Genomic DNA, 18743 nt, shown 5'->3' with positions numbered 1-18743 from the left:
CCGTGGTGGGAGAGGCCACAACAGTGAGAGGCCCATGTACCGCAAAAAAAAAAAAAAAAAAAAAAAAAAGTTTTAGCTCCATAAACAGTAAAGAAAAAACAAAACTACTGAGAAATGAATGAGGAGAAGGACATATTTCAAATAAGACAATTTCAGATGAAATGGGAAAGTTCTAGCTTCTTTTGAAACAGTTTTAGGAAACGGGAAGAGAACTTGTTAGTTACTAGATCAGAAAAGTTGACACTGGGACTGAAAGAAATTTTTCAAAAGTAAATGAATAATAAGGAAAGATCTCCAAAATCAGAAAAGAATGATCCTTTCAGAAATAACCAGGATTCAGCAAACAGTCAAGTGGCAAGTGGCAGTCTTCTAAGGCTAGAGATAAAAGTAATCAGGGAGTTATGTTGCACAGAGGTTAATATGAGCTGCTTATAGAAAATCTGGATAGATTTGAGGAGGAACTAGGGATTTCAGGGTAAAGCATTCAAAGAATTACTGAGAGAACTTCAAAGAGACTCAGTAATCATTGATGGGGATACAGATATTGTTCACATTCTGAGGAAACATGCTCAATAAATTTTGGGGGGTTGGAACTCTAAGGAAAAGTACAAGGAACGTGAGTTTTACTAAAGAGGAGCCAGCGTGGACAATCATAGATCAAGTCCACACATGGGCTGTCTGCTAGTCTGACAGGACAGAACCCTGGTGGAATGCTGCAACACAAAAGAGGTGAAGGTGGACAATGTATGTTTGAACAATACATTACTTGGGCATACTCCTAACTCATATTTCACTAGCTCTCATTATGAGGGCCCTATCAAGAAAATACAGAGGAACAGGTTAGACAAAAAAAAATTTATAGGTCAGAAAACAAAGTCAAAAGAAGAAAAAGAGAAGATACTCGTCCATCAAACACAGCTGGTCCTGAATGAGGTAGAAGCTAAGAAGCACGTTAAACTATTAAAAATTCAGCCAAGCCTTCCTTAAAGAAGAATGAAAAAAACGTATATGTAACTGAACCTTAAAGGGCTATCCCACCCAGAAAAAAAAAAAGTAGCAGAAAGAAATATACTCAAGGCCTAGAACTTCAAAAGCTGAGGAAAGAGCATATCATAGAGATGATGATCTTCACTGGATGCTGGAACTCAGATTTCAGAAGCATCAACAGCAGATTCAGTTCAGCAGTCTGATGGGGAGATTTACAAATGAAGCTAACATGAAGAGAAGAAAGAAACTACCTAGAAATCATGTTTTACAGGCCTAAACAATCCCATACCAATGCAGTGGCAGCAACCACTGGGCACAAAAATATGTTATTAGAAAGAGCTTACATTCAATGCCGCACTGAGGGCCAGAAAACTGAAGCTCGTTAAGAAAAATGTAACTTAAGAGTTTTGGTGGAGAGAAAAGGGCACCTGACCAGAGCTGTTAGCATCATAAACTTCTAAACATGCCAAGAAGGAAGCGGCTTTGTTCAATGCCACATTCTCAAGACAGTTTCCAACAATAGAATTTTTTCCCTCAGATACTGTAGATTTAGCACCATAATCTCGAGAGATTTCTTCCAACGTTAAGTTTATAAGTAGTTGTCTAAGACCAACTGGCCCTTAATGACAGGCATCTTGGCAGAACTAAAACCATGATGATTGCCTCCATTTATGACATTATCCAGATTTTCTGCTACAGTCTTTAGCAACAATAACTTGAGTCTGGATTGCACTAAGATCTAGGAACATTATAGCTGGACTGAAAGTTAAAGGGCTGAAGTGCTGCTTTTGTTTCAAAATTTCAAAAGTAAGAGATCAATGTTAATCATGTGTCCTAATAATCCTTCAAAATCTAAAATTAGAGTATATGAAATGCAACATTTGAAGGACTGAAAGAACTATACACATACAAGTGAAAGAGAATACAGGCTTCACCTGAAGAACCTCAACTCAATTCAGGCACAGAATTCAACTCAATTCAGGCCTGTAGTGTAAAGGCTGAACAAACTCAGAAAGTCAAAAATGATTTCTTTTTTGTTAGACTGCAACCAAAGGGCAAAAGAATCTGACTTTCAAGTATAATTTGTTTGGATTTTTTCCTTAAAAGATCAAGTAGATATAATTTGGAAACTTATTTTTCCCCTGAGAATTTGAGAACAAATGAGGAGGGCTATATAAAATTTTAGAAGCATCTCCTAGTTGCTAACAATATATAATTAGAATATTTTTAATTTAATTCAATCTCATTGCAGACTACGTTATTATGCCTTTTTTGGACAATAAGGCTGGCCATAATTTTAAAATAGAAAAAGAAATGATACATCTAACTAAGAAACTAAAAGACCTGTACTCAGAAAACTAGGAAACTGAAGAAAGAAACTGCAGACATAAACAAATGGAAATATATACGGTGCTCATGGATTGAAAGAATTAGTATTGTTAAAATGATCATACTACCCAAAGCAATCTACAGATTCAATGTATCTCTATAAAAATACCAAAGGCAGTTTTCACAACACTAGAATAATTCTAAAATTTGTATGGAAACACAAAAGACCCTGAATACACAAAACAATCTTGAGAAAAAAGAGCAAAACCAAAAGTATCAAGCTGCCCCTAGTAACCCAGCTGGAACCGGTCTGAGGTGGCGCAGGGCCTGTGAGTTTGGTTTTAAGTGCCTGGTGGGAAAGCACATGTAAGTGCAACTCCTTTCTCAGAATGCTTAGAAAGGCACAACTTAGACGTTTACACAGCTAGTTGGCAGATTAGCTAGGACTTGGTTTTCGTCAACAAAGTCAGTGCTCTTTAAGCTAACTAGGAGCAGACAAGATGGCCAAGTAGAAGGACCTGAGCTAGCCATCTCTCACACAAACACTAAAATCACAACTACCTGCTGAAAAACCATTGACAAAAAATGACTGAAACCAACCAAAAAAGGATACTCTAGTTCCAAAGACAAGGAAGAAGCCACAATGAGAAGGTAGAAGGGGTGTATTCGTGATCAAATCCCATACATGCTGGGTGGGGAACCCACAAACTAGAAAATAATTATACCGCAGAGGTTCTCCCACAGGAAAGAGAGTTCTGAGCCCCACATCAGGCTACCCAGTCTGGGTATCTGGCATTAGGAGGAGGAGCCCCCAGAGCATTTGCTTTGAAGGCCAGCAGGGCTTGATCATAGGAACTCCACAGGACTGGGGGAAACAGAAATGCCACTCTTGGAGGGTGAACACAAGGTCTTGTGCACACCGGGACCCAGGGGAAAAAGCAGTGACTTCAAAGGAGACTGGGACAGACCTACCTGCTGGTCTTGGAAGGTCTCCGGGGGAGGCAGGGGGCGGCTCTGACTCACTGCAGGAACAAGGACACTGGTGGCAGAGGTACTGGTGAGTACTCATTGGCGTGAGCTGTCCTGGAGGTCACCATTTTGACGCAAAGACCTGGTCCCACCCAAGAGCCCTTAGACTCCAATGCTGGGATGCTGCAGGCCAAACAACCAACAGGGTAGGAACACAGTCCCACCCATCAGCAGACAGCCTGCTTTAAGTTTTCCTGAGCCCACAGCTGCTTCTGAGCTGCTTCTGCTCACCAGAGAGACAAGACCCAGCTCCACCCACCAGTGGACAGGTATCAGTCCCTCCCACCTGGAAGCCTGCACAAGCCTCTTAGACCAGCCTCACCTACCAGGGGTCAGACACCAGAAGCAAGAGGAACTACAATCCTGCAGCCTGTGACACTGCAAATATAAAGTTAGATAAAATGAGACAGCAAAGGAACATGTTCCAGATGAAGTAACAAGATAAAACCCCAGAAGAACAACTAAATGAAGTGCAGACTGGCAATCTAACTGAAAAAGAATTCAGAGTAATAGTAAAGATGATCCAAGATCTTGGAAAAAGAACGGAGGCACAGACCAAGAAGATATAGGGAATGTTTAACAAGGAGCTAGAAGATTTAAAGAACAGAGTTCAACAATACAATATCTGCAATGAAAAACACACTAGAATAAATCAATAGCAGAATAAATGAGGCAGAAGGATGGATAAGTGAGCTGGAAGACAGAATGGTGAAAATCACTGCTGTGGAACAGAATAATGAAAAAAGAATAAAAGAAATGAGGACAGTTTAAGAGATCTCTGGGACAACATTAAATGCACAAACATTCGTATTACAGAGGTCCCATAAGGAGAGGAAAGGGCCTGAGAAAACATTTGAAAAGATAATAGCTGAAAACTTACCTAACATGGGAAAGGAAACAGTCACCCAAGTCCAGGAAGCATAGAGAATGCCATACAGGATAAACCCAAGGAGGAACACACCAAGACAGATATTAATCAAATTGACAAAAGTTAAAGACAAAGAGAAAATATTAAAAGCAACAAGGGAAAAGCAACAAATAACATACAAGGGAATCCCTATAAGGTTATCAGTTGATTTTTTAGCAGAAATTCTGCAGGCCAGAATGGACTAACACATATATCTAAAGTGATGAAGGGAAAAAAACCTACAAGTATATTCTTATACTCTACCCAGCAAAGCTCTCGTTCAGATTCAAAAGAGAAATCAAAAGCTTTACAGACCAGCAAAAGCTAAGAGAATTCAGCAACACCAAACCTACTTTACAACAAATGCTAAAGGAATTTCTCTAGGCAGAAAAGAAAAGGCCACAACTAGAAACAAGAAAATTACAAATGGGAAAGCTCACCAGTAAAGGCAGGAAAATATACATACATAAATATGTTACCAAAACCAGCAACTGTGAAAAGAGGTGAGTACAAATATGGAATACTGGAAATGCATTTGAAATTAAGAGACCAGAAACTTAAAACAATCTTGTATATACATATGGACTGCTGTATCAAAACTTCATGGTAACCACAAACCAAAAATCTATAATAGATACACACACAAAAAAGAAAAAGCAATACAAACACAACACTAAAGACAGTCATCAAATCACAAGAGAAGAGAAAAATATAGGAAGGGAAGAAAAAAGACCTGCAAAAACAAACCCAAAACAATTAACAAAATGACAGTAAGTATGTATCAGTAATGACCTTAAACATAAATGGATTAAATGCTCCAACCAAAAGCAAAAACAGGAACCTTATGTATGCTGTCTACAAGAGACCCACTTCAGATCTAGGGACACATACAGACTGAAAGTGAGGGGATGGACAAAGGTATTTCATACAAATGGAAATCAAAAGAAAGCTGGAGTTGCAAAATTCATATCAGACAAAATAGACTTTAAAATAAAGACTGTTACAAAAGACAAAGAAGGACATTACATAATAATCAAGGGAAAAATACAAGAAGAGAAAACAATTGTAAATATATATGCATCCAACATAGGAGCACCTCAACATAGAAGGCAAATGCTAACAGCCATAAAAGGAGAAATCAACAGTAAAACAATAACAGTGGAGAACGTTAACAGCCCACTTACATCAATAGACAGATCATCCAGACAGAAAATCAATAAGGAAGCACAGGCCTTAAATGACACACTAAATCACATAGACTTAATTGATATTTATAGAGCATTCCATCTGAAAGTAGCAGAATACACAATCTTTTCAAGTGAACATGGAACATACTCCAGCACAGATCACATCATGAGCCATAAAGCAAGCCTCTATAAACTTGAGAATGAAATAGTATCAAGCATCTTTTCCGACCACGACACTATGAGATCGGACAACAAATAAGAGAAAAAACTAAAAAAACACCAACATGTGGAGGCTAAACCATATGCTACTAAATAACCAATGGATCACTGAGAAGTCAAAGAGGAAATCAAAAAATACCTAGAGATGAATGAAAATGAAACCATGATGATCCGAAACCTACGGTACACAGCAAAAGCAGTTCTAAGAGGGAAGTTTATAGCAATACAATCTTACCTCAGGAAAGAAGAAACATCCCAAGTAAACAACCTAACCTTACACCTAAAGCAACTAGAGAAAGAACAACAAACAAAACTCAAGCTAGCAGAAGGGAAGAAATCATAAAGATTAGAACAGAAATAAATTAAATAGAGATGAAAAAAACAATAAAAAAAGATCAATGAAACTAAAACCTAGCTCTTTGAAAAGACAAACAAAATTGATAACCTTTAGCCAGACTCATGAAGAAAAAGAGGGTGATGGCTCAAATCAATAAAATTAGAAAAAAAAAAAAAGGAGAAGTTACAACTGACACCACAGAAATAAAAAGGAGCATAGAAGACTACTATAAGCAATTATATACCAATAAAATGGACAACTTAGAAGAAATGGACAAATTCTTAGAAAGGTACAATCTCACAAAACTGAACCAGGAAGAAATAGGAAATATGAACAGACCAATCACAAGCACTAACTGAAACTGTGATATAAAAGCTTCCAACAAACAAAAGCCCAGGACCAGATGGCTTCACAGGTGAATTCTATCAACCATTTAGTGACTAGTTCACAAGTATCCTTCTGAAACTATTTCAAAAATTGCAGAGGAAGGAACACTCCAAACTCATTCTATGAGGCCACCATGACCCTGACAGTAATACCAAAGATACCACAAAAAAAGAAAATTAAAGGCCGATATCACTAATGAACATAGATGTAAAAATCCTCAACGAAATACTAGCAAACTGAATCCAAAAACACATTAAAAGGATTATACACCTTGATCAAGTGGGATTTATCCCAGAGATGCAAGAACTTTTCGATCTCTGTAAATCAATCAGTGTGATACACCACATTAACAAACTGAAGATTAAAAACCATACCATCATCTCAATAGATGCAGAAAAAACTTTTATCAAAATTCAACACCCAGTTATGATAAACACTCTCCAGAAAGCGGGCATAGAGGGAACCTACCTCAACATAATAAAGGCCATGTAGGACAAAACCCACAGCTAACATCATACTCAATAGTGAAAAATTGAAAGCATTTCCTTTAGGATCAGGAACAAGACTAGGATGTCCACTCTAGCCACTTTTATTCTGCATAGTTTTGGAAGCCCTAGCCATGGTAATCAGAGAAGAAAAAGAAATAAAAGGAATCTAAATTGGAATAGAAGTAAAACTGTCACTGTTTGCAGATGACATGATACTATACACAGAAGATCCTAAAGATGGTACCAGAAAACTACTAGAGCTCATCAATGAATCTGGTAAAGCTGCAGGATTCAAAATTAATACACAAAAATCTGTTGCATTTCTATAAACTAATAACAAAAGATCTGAAAGAGAAATTAAGGAAACAATCCCATTTGCCATCGCATCAAAAAGAATAAATTACCTAGGAATAGACCTACCTAAGGAGGCAAAAGACCTGAACTCTGAAAACTATAAGATGCTGATGAAAGAAATCGAAGATGATACAAATAGATGGAAAGATATATCATGTTCTTGGATTGGAAGAATCAACATTGTCAAAATGACTATACTACCCAAGGTAATCTACAGATTCAATATAATCCCTACCAAATTACAAACAGCATTTTTTGCCGATCTAGAACAAAAAAATCTTAAAACTTGTATGGAAACAAAAGACCCCAAATACCGAAAGCAATTCTGAGAAAGAAAAACTGAGCTGGAGGAATCAGCCTCCCTGACTTTAGCTATAGTAATGAAAACTGTATGGTAATGGCACAAAGAGTGACTTGCAGATCAATGGAACAGGATAGAAAGCCCAGAAATAAAACCATGCACCTACAGTCAATTAATCTATGACAAAGGAGGCAAGAATATACAATGGAGAAAAAACAGTCTCCTCTCCTGTTTTTTAATAAGTGGTGCTGGGAAAACTGCACAGCTATATATAAAAGAATGAAATTAGAGCATTTGCTAACACCATACAGAAAAATAAACTCAAAATGGATTAAAGACCTAAATGTAAGACCAGACACTATAAAACTCTTAGAGGGAAACATAAGCAGAACACTCTTTGACATAAATCACAGCAATATTTTTTGGATCCATCTCCTAGAGTAATGAAAGTTAAAAACAAAAATAAACAAATGGAACCTAATTAAATTTAAAAGCCTTCGCATAGCAAAGGAAACCATAAACAAAATGACAAGACAACCAACAGAATGGAAAAAAATATTTGTAAAAGATGCGACCAACCAGAGATTAATCTCCAAAATACAGAGACAGCTCATGCAGCTCAATATCAAACTTAATAATAATAACCCCATCAAAAAAATGGGCAGATCTAAATAGACATTTCTCCAAAGACAACATACAGATGACCAACACACACAAGAAAAGATGCTCAACATTGCTCATTATTAGAGAAATGTAAGTCAAAACTACAATGATGTATCACCTCACACTGGTCAGAATGGCCATAATCAAACAGTCTACAAACAACAAATGCTGGAGAGGGCATGGAGAAAAGGGAACCCTCCTATGTTGTTGGTGGGAATATAAAGTGGTACAGACACTATGGAGAACAGTATGAAGTTTCCTTAAGAAACTAAAAATAGAGCTATCATATGATCCAGCAACCCTACTCCTGGGCATATATCTGGAGAAAACCATACTTCAAAAAGATACACGTACCCCAGTGTTCAATGCAGCACTATTTACAATAGCCAAGACATGGAAGCAACCTAAATATCCACTGACAGATAAACGGATAAAGAACATGTGTTACATATATACAATGGAATATTATTCAGCCATAAAAAAAATACTGAAATAATGCCATCTGCAACAACATGGATGGAGTAGAGATTATCATACTAAGTGAAGTAAGTCACACAAAGACAAGTATCGCACAATATCACTTATATGTAGAATCTAAAAAAATGATACAAATGAACTTTAAAAAACAGAAACAGGCTCACAGAAATAGGTAACAAACTTATGGTTATCAAAGGGGAAAGGTGGAGGGGAAGGGATAAATTAGGAGGTTGTGATTAACATATACACACTACTATATATATAATAGATAATCAACAAGGACCTACTGTATAGCCCAGGGAACTCTAACCAATACTCTGTAATAACCTATATGGGAAAAGAATCTGAAAAAGAATAGATATATGTAAAAAAAATTGTTAGCTAAAACCAAGGGTATGATGCTTCCTCATTTCAAACTATACTACTACAAAGCTATGGAAATCAAGAGTATAGTACCAGCACAAAAACAGACAGGTAGATAAATGGAACAGAACAGAGAGCCCAGAAATAAGCCCACACTTATATGCTCAATTAATGTATAACAAAGGAGGCAAGAATATACAATAGGGAAAAGAAAGCCTCTTCAGTAAATGGTGTTGGGAAAACTGGACAGCTACATGCAAAAGAATTAAATCAAACCACTTTCTTACATCATATACAAAAATAAACTTAAAATGTATTAATGACTACTTGAAACCATGAAACTCTTAGAAGAAAACATAGGCAGTAGGCTTTTTGGCTTCAATCTTAGCAAAATTTTTTTGGATATGTCTCCTCAGGCAAAGGAAACAAAAGCAAAAATAAACAAATGGGACTACATCAAACTAAAAAGTTTCTGCAGAGTAAAGGAAACTATTATCAAAATGAAAAGGCGACCTATTAAATGGGAGAAGATATTTGCAAATGATATGTCTGATAAGGAGTTAATATACAAAATATACAAAGAACTCATACAATTCAATATATATATATTAAAAAAATCCTAATTAAGAAAATGGGCATAGGAGCTGAATAGAGACTTTTCTCAGAAGACATACAGATGGCCAACAGGCATATGAAAAGATGCTCAACATCACTAATCATCAGGGAAATGCAAATCAAAACCACAATGATATATCACCTCACACCTGTCAGAATGGCTATTATCAAAAAGACAACAAAGCAACACCCAGCTCTACCCACCACCAGTCCCTCCCAGCAGGAAGCTTGCAACAGCCTCTTAGATAGCCTCAGCCACGAGAGGGCAGACAGCAGAAGCAAGAAGAATTACAATCTTCCAGCCTGTGGAATGAAAACGACATTCACAGAAAGATAGACAAAATGAAAAGGCAGAGGACTATGTACCAGATAAAGGAACAAGATAAAACCTCAGAAAAACAGCTAAATGAAGCGGAGATAGGCAACCTTCCAGAAAAAGAATTGAGAATAATGATAGTGAAGATGATCCAGCACCTCAGAAAAAGAATGGAGGCAAAGATTGAGAAGATGCAAGAAATGTTTAACAAAGACCTAAAAGAATTAAAGAACAAACAAACAGAGATGAACAATACAATAACTGAAATGAAAAATACACTAGAAGGAATCAATAGCAGAATAACTGAGGCAGAAGAACGGATAAGTGACGTGGAAGACAGAATGGTGGAATTCACTGCCGTGGAACAGAATAAAGAAAAAGGAATGAAAAGAAATGAAGACAGCCTAAGAGACCTCTGGGACAACATTAAACGCAACAACATTCGCATTATAGGGGTCCCAGAAGGAGAAGAGACCTAGAAAGGACCCAAGAAAATATCTGAAGAGATTATAGCTGAAAACTTCCCTAACATGGGAAAGGAAATAGCCACCCAAGTCCAGGAAGCACAGAGAGTCCCAGGCAGGATAAACCCAAGGAGAAACACGCTGAGACACACAGTAATCAAACTGACAAAAATTAAAGACAAAGTAAAGTTATTAAAAGCAACAAGGAAAGAATGACAAATAAAATAAAAGGGAACTCCCAAAAGGTTAACAGCTGATTTCTCAGCAGAAACTCTACAAGCCAGAAGGGAGTGGCAGGACATATTTAAAGTGATGAAAGGGAAGAACCTACCACCAAGATTAGTCTACCCAGCAAGGATCTCATTCAGATTCAATGGAGAAATCAAAAGCTCTACAGACAAGCAAAAGCTAAGAGAATTCAGCACCACCAAACCACCTCTACGACAAATGCTAAAGGAACTTCTCTAAGTGGGAAACACAAGAAAAGGACCTACAAAAACAAACCCAAAACAGTTAAGAAAATGGTAATAGGAACATACATATCGATAATTACCTTAAATGGAAATGGATTAAATGCTCCAACCAAAAGACACAGGCTTGCTGAATGGATACAAAAACAAGACCCATCTATATGCTGTCTACAAAAGACCTACTTTAGACCTAGGGACACATACAGACTGAAAGTGAGGGGATGGAAAAAGATGTTCCATGCAAATGGAAATCAAAAGAAAGCTGGAGTAGCAATACTCATATCAGATAAAATAGACTTTAAAATAAAGAATGTTACAAGAGACAAGGAAGGACATTACATAATGATCAAGGGATCGATCCAAGAAGAACGTATAACAATTATAAATATATATGCACCCGACATAGGAGCACCTCAATACATAAGGCAAATGCTAAGAACTATAAAAGAGGAAATCGACAGTAACACAATAATAGTGGGGGACTTTAACACCTCACTTACACCAATGGACAGATCATCCAGACAGAAAATTAATAAGGAAACACAAGCTTAAATGACACAATAGACCAGATAGACTTAATTGAAATTATAGGACATTCAATCTGAAAACCGCAGATTACATTTTCTTCTCAAGTGCACACGGAACATTCTCCAGGATAGATCACATGTTGGGTCACAAATCAAGCCTCAGTAAATTTAAGAAAATTGAAATCATATCAAGCATCTTTTCTGACCACAACACTATGAGATTAGAAATAAATTACAGGGAAAAAAATGTAAAAAACACAAACACATGGAGGCTAAACAAACAAGAAAGACAGCAAACAACAAGTGTTGGTGAAAATGTGGAGAAAAGGGAACCCTCATGCATTCTTGGTGGTAATGTAAATTGGTGCAGTCACTATGCCAAACAGTAGGGAGGCTGTCAAAAAGTTAAAAACAGAACTACCATATATGAGCCAGCAATTCCACTTCTGGATATTTATCCAAAGAAAACAAAAACACTAATTCAAAAAGATATATGCACCCCTAAGTTCATTGCAGCATTATTCACAATAGCGAAGATAGAGATGCAACCTAAGTGCCCACTGATAAATGGATAAAGGTGTGTGTGTGTTTGAGTATATACACATTCCATGTAATATTATTCAGCCATAAAAAAAGAATGGAACCTTGCCATTTGTGACAACATGGATAGACCTAGAGGGTATTATGCTAAGTGAAATAAGTCAGACAGAGGAAGACAAATATTGTATCATTTCACTCACATATGGAATCTAAAAAACAAATGAACAAACATAAAACAGAACAGAGTCATAGATACAGAGAACAAACAGATGGTTGCCAGTAGGAAAGTGGATGGTGGCGGGAGATGAGTGAAGTAGGTGAGGGAAATTAAGAGGTAGAAACTTCTAGTTACAAAATAAGTGAGTCACAGGGATGTACAACATGGGGAATATAGTCAATAATAATCAAATATCTTTGTATGATGACAAAGGTGGTCAAAAGGTACAAACTTCCAGTCATAAGATAAATAAGTACTGAAATGATTAATACAATTAACACTGCTATATGTTATATTTGAAATTTGTAAGAATAAATTCTAAGAGCTCTCGTCACAAGGAATAAATATTTTTTTCTTTTTCTTATATTTTGTACCTATATGAGATGATGAATGTTCACTAAACTTATTGTGGTAATCATTTTATGATGTATGTAAGTCAAATAATTATGCTGTATACTTCAAACTTACACAGTGCTGTTATGTCAATTATATCTCAATAAAACTGGAAGTAGAACAAATAAGAACAAAAATAGATTAAAAAGAGAAGGAAAGAATTTTCAGCCTTGGATTTTTGCCTGTATTCTAGGTGTTAATTTACGTAATGCATCTTGTAGAATCATATCAGAACCTGCGGTGGCAAATCCTAAATGGTCCACCAATGTTTCAGGAAGATGCACAAAGGAACCAATGTTCAGTGTTAGGAGAGTGGCCTCAGAAGAGTGGGAGTAGGACCACCCTGAAAGTGTGTGAACTTCTTCCCTTAAGGAGGTCTGCCCATATATTTTAAGTGACCAGAGTCTTAGTGGTTCAACCAAATGGGCACAAAATAAAAAGCCCCAGGGAATGTTAAGAAGAAACTTTACATGGAAGGAATCGTGAATGTCCTCACGATTCCATGTAAAAAGATTTCATCAGAATTATTACTCCTGGCATGTTTCCCTACCACTGACCCATTCTTCTTCATGGAATATGACTTCATGGAATAAGAACTGAGGATGTGGGGTTAGCTTTTTCAGAGATCACTTCTTAGATATCTCTCACTAGATTCTGACCTTATATTGGACATCTAAAGCTACCCAACATTTGCGGCCATAAATTCCAAAGAGTTTGTCAAAAATACAGATAACATTTGGGTTTCCACACACTTATCTCAGATTCTTATTTCTCTGTTGACACTGAATACATAAGAAAAAAAAAGAGTGCTATTTATCGATCTCCTAATTTATCTCCATCACTAAATTTCACAATAACTTACGTCTCCTCTTCAGCTTTCATTTGGAAGGCATCTTCTAGCCAATCTAATAATTTGTGTGTAAATTCACTCACATCTTGCTGTGGGGGGAAAAAAAGTCTTGTTGATATTCGAGGCTACCAATGAAAACACTAAATACTGCAACATAAAACTTACAGCCAGTCTTTTCAAATGTATAATTAACTGACTCCTCACAACGGTATCATCTGAAATGTTTCACATCAAATGCAAGAAATATTTATAACTTAACCAGAGCATAAAATCATTATTTGAGAAAAACAAGCATTATATTCATAATCATGTAACTGGGTTTCACCTTAGGAGGGGAAAAAATGTGTGTGTGTGTGTGTGTGTGTGTGTGTGTATAAATTCAAACTTATCAATGAGATTTTTAAAAAGAGTTATTACCTCCCCACAAAGAGCTCTCTAATGAATCTTTATAAAATGAAGGACCCAAGTTACCAAAGAGTTCTTCATTATATAAAGATTTATTACTGGTTTCTGTCTTAGAAGGAATATGTGTTTTTAAACAATTCATTTTTTCAATTCAACTGTTAACGCACAACTTTTTAAGCCATATCCGATTTTACTAAGATATCTGTTAATTTGGATAGGTTGAGCCTAATTAATCACTGACTCCCCAACTATCAAGTCTACCACCTCATGAACTTCTGATTCTCCAATCAGAACCAGCACAATCTTCACCTTTTGCCATACCTTCGGTCCTAGATCACCCGACATAGATAAACAGGAATAAGCAGTGGCAGTTGTACTTGTCAACTACCATAAAATTCTTTCAACACTCCGACCTGGAGCATAGCAAACAGGTTTGTATAGAACCTGCATGGGGAGTGGAGTGGGCTGGGGTGGGCTGGGGGGATAAAGCAACCCTACTATGACTTCCCAAAGACAGATAAATAAGTGTAAGCAATTTGCCTTTATCAAAAGAGTCCCAAATATAAAACAAACTTACTATTATACATTTTCACAGCTAGAAGTTTTTTGAAAAGCATCTGGGACAACCTATTTACCTTTAAAATGTTGAAACTAAGGTCTAGGAAACTTAAATAAATTGCTCCAAAGCCATATAAAGACAATTAAACTTAACATATAAAGACAGCTGCCTTAACAGGAAGGATTCTCCTTGAGAGCCACTGGAGGGAGCACGGCCCTGCCAACACCTTTATTTTGAACTTCTGCCTTCTAGAACTATAAGAGAATCATTTTCTATTGTCTTGAAATCACTCGGACTGTGGTAATTTGTTACAGCTGTCCTATCAAACTAATATAAGACTTTAAAATGACTTTCCATACTTTTCTATAACATTATTTACCCTGCAAGATTATATCTGACAAGAAACAAAAAGGTTTCCTACTTATCAAATACTCTATAGAAGAAAATGTTAGGGGGGAGAAAAACTGAAAGCAACAAATATAAGCAAATTCTGATGTGACCACCTTTTTTGTTCATTTATCTTTGCCATAAAAAGTGAATTAAAAAAAAAAAGCACAGGGAAGGCAGTGGCAAAATCAGACATCTTTCAGCTCTCCACACATCCACGTTAACAGATATATATCCAAGTACTACAACACCTACACTGCAAACGTAGCAGATTTTTTAAATCTCCTCTCAAGTATCGTCTTTATTTTTTGCCCATTATGTCACTGTCATCTTTTCCAACACTGTTGCTATTATTCTCTGTTACTTTCTTTCCTTCTCTTCCACTTTCCTTCTTTAATTTCTCTGACTTCTCACATTATATGTGAAAATGTTGGTTTGTTTATAGACATTTTCTATTTTTATAGGAAAATTCCCAATATTCTTTCTAAAAAATTGATAAAAAGCAACCAAACAGCACTACATAAAGATTGGGAAATAAAAGAACAATAAAAGAAAAATAAAATAACAAAGTTAATGTCATTCAGAAACCTTTTCTGAGTAATTACGGAAAACTACTTTCTGCCAGCAAAAAGAGGCATATCAAAAGCGTGTATACTATACTGACACTGGGTTATCACACCTTGGTGAAGATTTTTAATTAAAAATTTGTGAACATTCTGAATTTTATCTACTGCTTTCATTTAGTAATTTTAATATAAATTACAGCTTCATTTATCATATACTTTCAAGATTATCACTATTTCTTAATTTAAAAGTAAATCTTCCAAATAAACAATGTTTTAAGTGGCTCCAGCTTATTTGTATAAAGATAAATGACAACATCTTTGTCATTTACCTTTGAAAAAAAACTGCTTAAGAAAAGATCAGATTAAATTAAAAAGTTAATAAACTAGTAAGCACAACAAAGCTACCTGCTGGGAGTCATTTGATTTGAAAGCATCCTTAAGAATTTCAACTGCTCTTGATGGATCAACATATTTCCTTTTAGTACCAACAAGAAGTGCAAATAGATACCGAAGCTCACGCATAAAAGGCAAATTCCGATGCTCCTATTGAAAAAAAAGAAAAAATCCTTAAGTGAAGATTAAAATCTTTACTGGTAAAGAGATACTCATTTTAAAATTAACCAAAAATTTAACTAATATAGGTTAGGGATGAATCTAGCACTCCTATTATCATAAAAAAAGAAGAGTGATCTTCTCATCTAGGAGACTGAAAGGAGTCAAACATGGAAAGAGCAGAGGACCTAGACTAATAAGCTCACAATTTTAGAATAAATGCCACATATTCACAGTAAATCATGTCATTACCCAGCCAAGAATATCCTCACTTAAGTCTGTTTATTATAATCCTTTCCATTCAGCAAAGCCCAGCTGCTGCTGAGGACAGCAATAACAAGAGCCAATATTCAATGAGTGCTAACCACGTGCCAGGCACTACTTAAGTACTTTACACTCAACAAACCCATTTAAGCAAAAATCCCCCTCCTCCATGAAGCCTTCCCAGGCCCCTCCAAGTCAATGATCTCTTCAAACTCCACATCTACTGAAATTAATGTTTTTCATTCAGCAATGAATCACTACTGCCACTGTTATATGAAAATCCTAATTATCAGACACATTAGTCTAATAAGTAATTAGACTAGATCCTAATATTAGACTAATGAATCATCATTCTAGTGTTCCTTTGAAAACTCACTATTGTTTTTCTTCTTCCATAAGGAACAAAAACAACCCAATATTATCAATTACAAACAATTTATTTTAAAATAAGAAGAAAACTTTTTATAAGAATGTAATTCACATGTCTTAGTGAAATACATTATAGTAACAAATCAGACAGGCAGTTCTTACTATGGTTACCTCCTGAAATAACAATTTTAACAGATAAAGCTTACATATACTATTTAAATATTAGAAAAATTTTCCAAGTTTGCAGTTTTGTAGCAGTGTGTGTGTGTGTGTGTGTGTGTGTGTGTGTGTACAGTTGTTACCCAGAATAATATAATCAATTAATAAAGAAACAGTTGCTCCCACAATACATTAAACAGCAGTCCTAAGAAACAGGTGTAAAGGAATAAAATTGATTCCAAATATTTATTTGATCTAAAAACTACATACCCATTACAGCAATCAGAAAGTACATAAAGTCTAACATAAAAATGCTAAGTTATAGAAAACATGGATTTTATTTAAGCATAATAAATTCCATCATTGATGATAAAGATGAAACGCAAAAGTTTTAAATGAGATAAAAAAATTAATCCATGATTTTTCTGTGGTACTTACTATTCCCCAACAAGTGCCCTATATAAATAGGTTTCAAGAGTGTAAATGTTAAAAATTTTAATCCATAAAATAATTTTCAGAAATCTCCTTAATTTCTTGTGATCAATTTCTTCATTTATCACTGTACCTAAGGCAAGGCAGTTTTTTGAGACATTCCTTGCCAAGTGACAAGAATGAAATAAATGACTTTTGAAAATCAAGTGGAATTCTGCTGAGACGCATATGTGAAAAGTTAAATACTTTAATAAAACATTTTTTGCTCTCAGCCAATTCCTGTGGCTAGAAAATCTTGAATTTCAAAAGGCAAAATGAGTGGTTGCTGTTAAGACTAGCCACTGCATAAATTACCACATCTAGAAATTATTTAAACACAATTCTTTATCTTTTTTTAAACAGATTTATCAAGATATAACTGATGTACAATAAACTGTACATTAGAAAGTGTACAATTTTACAAGCTTCACATATGTATACATCCATGAATGTATCACCACAATCAATAACATACCTGTCCATCACCCCCAAAACTTTCTTCATCCCTCACTCCCCTCCCTAATCATTCCCAGGTGACCATGGTTACTTTACACTTTCTAGAAATCTATATAAATCAAATCATATTCTATGTACTCATTTTAGTCAATGGTTTCCTGCAATCGGCATAATTATTTTGAACTTCATCCATATGTTTATGTACATTAATAATTAATTCCACTTTATTGCTGAGTGGGATTCCATTGTGTGGACAGACCACAACTTATTTATCCATTAACCTGTTCCAGCTGCAGTGGATATTATTGGATGTGGCTCTGTGTGGACATATGGTTTCATTCCTCTTGAGTAAAGAACTGAAGGGAAATGGCAAGGCTGTATGGTAGATGTTTTTAAGAAACAAACTGTTTTCCAAAGGCATTAAACTACTTTATATTCTCACTGGCAGTGTAATGAGAGTTCTAGGTCCACATTCTAAAACACCTGGATATGGGCTATATTTTTTAACTTTAGTTCTTCTAGTGGCACCCTTCATTTTAATTTGCATTTGGCCTAATGACTAGTAACACTGAGCATCATTTCATGTAGTTATTTACAATCTGTGTATCTTCTTTGGTGTTGTAATCTGTTGAGATATTTTTCCCAATATAGTAATAGGTTACTTGTCTTACTATTGAGATGTAAAAGTTCTGTACATATTTTAGATACAATTCCTTTGTGTGATATATGTTTTGCTAATATTTTCTCCCAATCTGTGGCTTGCCTTTTCATTTTGTATGAATTTTTCAAAGACAAGCTTTTCATTTTGATGAAAATATCAATTTTTTTCTTGTATGATTTGTGCCTGTTTATTGTCCTTCTTAAGAAATCTTCTCTTAATCCAGAACCCTAAAATTTTCTATGTTTTCCTCAAGAATTTTTATAGTTTTAGTTCTTTGTTTTAGGTCTATAGTTCATTGTGATTTTTTTTTTTTCATAAATAGTGTCCTGTAAAGGTTGGAAAGTATTTTTCTGTCTAAGACATCATTGGTTTAAAAGATTTTCCTTTGACCATTGAATTGTTTTGGCAACTCTGATTAAAACCAATTACCCCGGGCTTCCCTGGTGGCGCAGTGCTTGGGGGTCCGCCTGCCGA

General features: G+C 35.6%; 1 protein-coding gene across 2 annotated transcripts in view; it reads right to left on the bottom strand.

The window, feature by feature from the left end:
- The window catches only part of USP25 (ubiquitin specific peptidase 25), a 140945-nt gene that overhangs the window by 65270 nt on the left and 56932 nt on the right, over positions 1-18743 (bottom strand). For both annotated transcript variants that reach the window (XM_007454290.1, XM_007454289.1), the window contains exons 7-8: positions 15743-15880; positions 13433-13509 (exon numbers count right to left, since the gene is read on the bottom strand). In XM_007454290.1, the coding sequence (XP_007454352.1) occupies positions 13433-13509; positions 15743-15880 (215 nt within the window). The remainder of the gene's footprint in view (positions 1-13432; positions 13510-15742; positions 15881-18743) is intronic.

Source organism: Lipotes vexillifer, unplaced genomic scaffold (assembly GCF_000442215.2).
Source record: "Lipotes vexillifer unplaced genomic scaffold, Lipotes_vexillifer_v1.1 scaffold729, whole genome shotgun sequence".
Classification (NCBI taxonomy): Eukaryota; Metazoa; Chordata; class Mammalia; order Artiodactyla; family Lipotidae; genus Lipotes; species Lipotes vexillifer.
The sequence above is the reverse complement of the archived record's forward strand: the minus strand, read 5'-3'. Positions and strand labels throughout refer to the sequence as shown.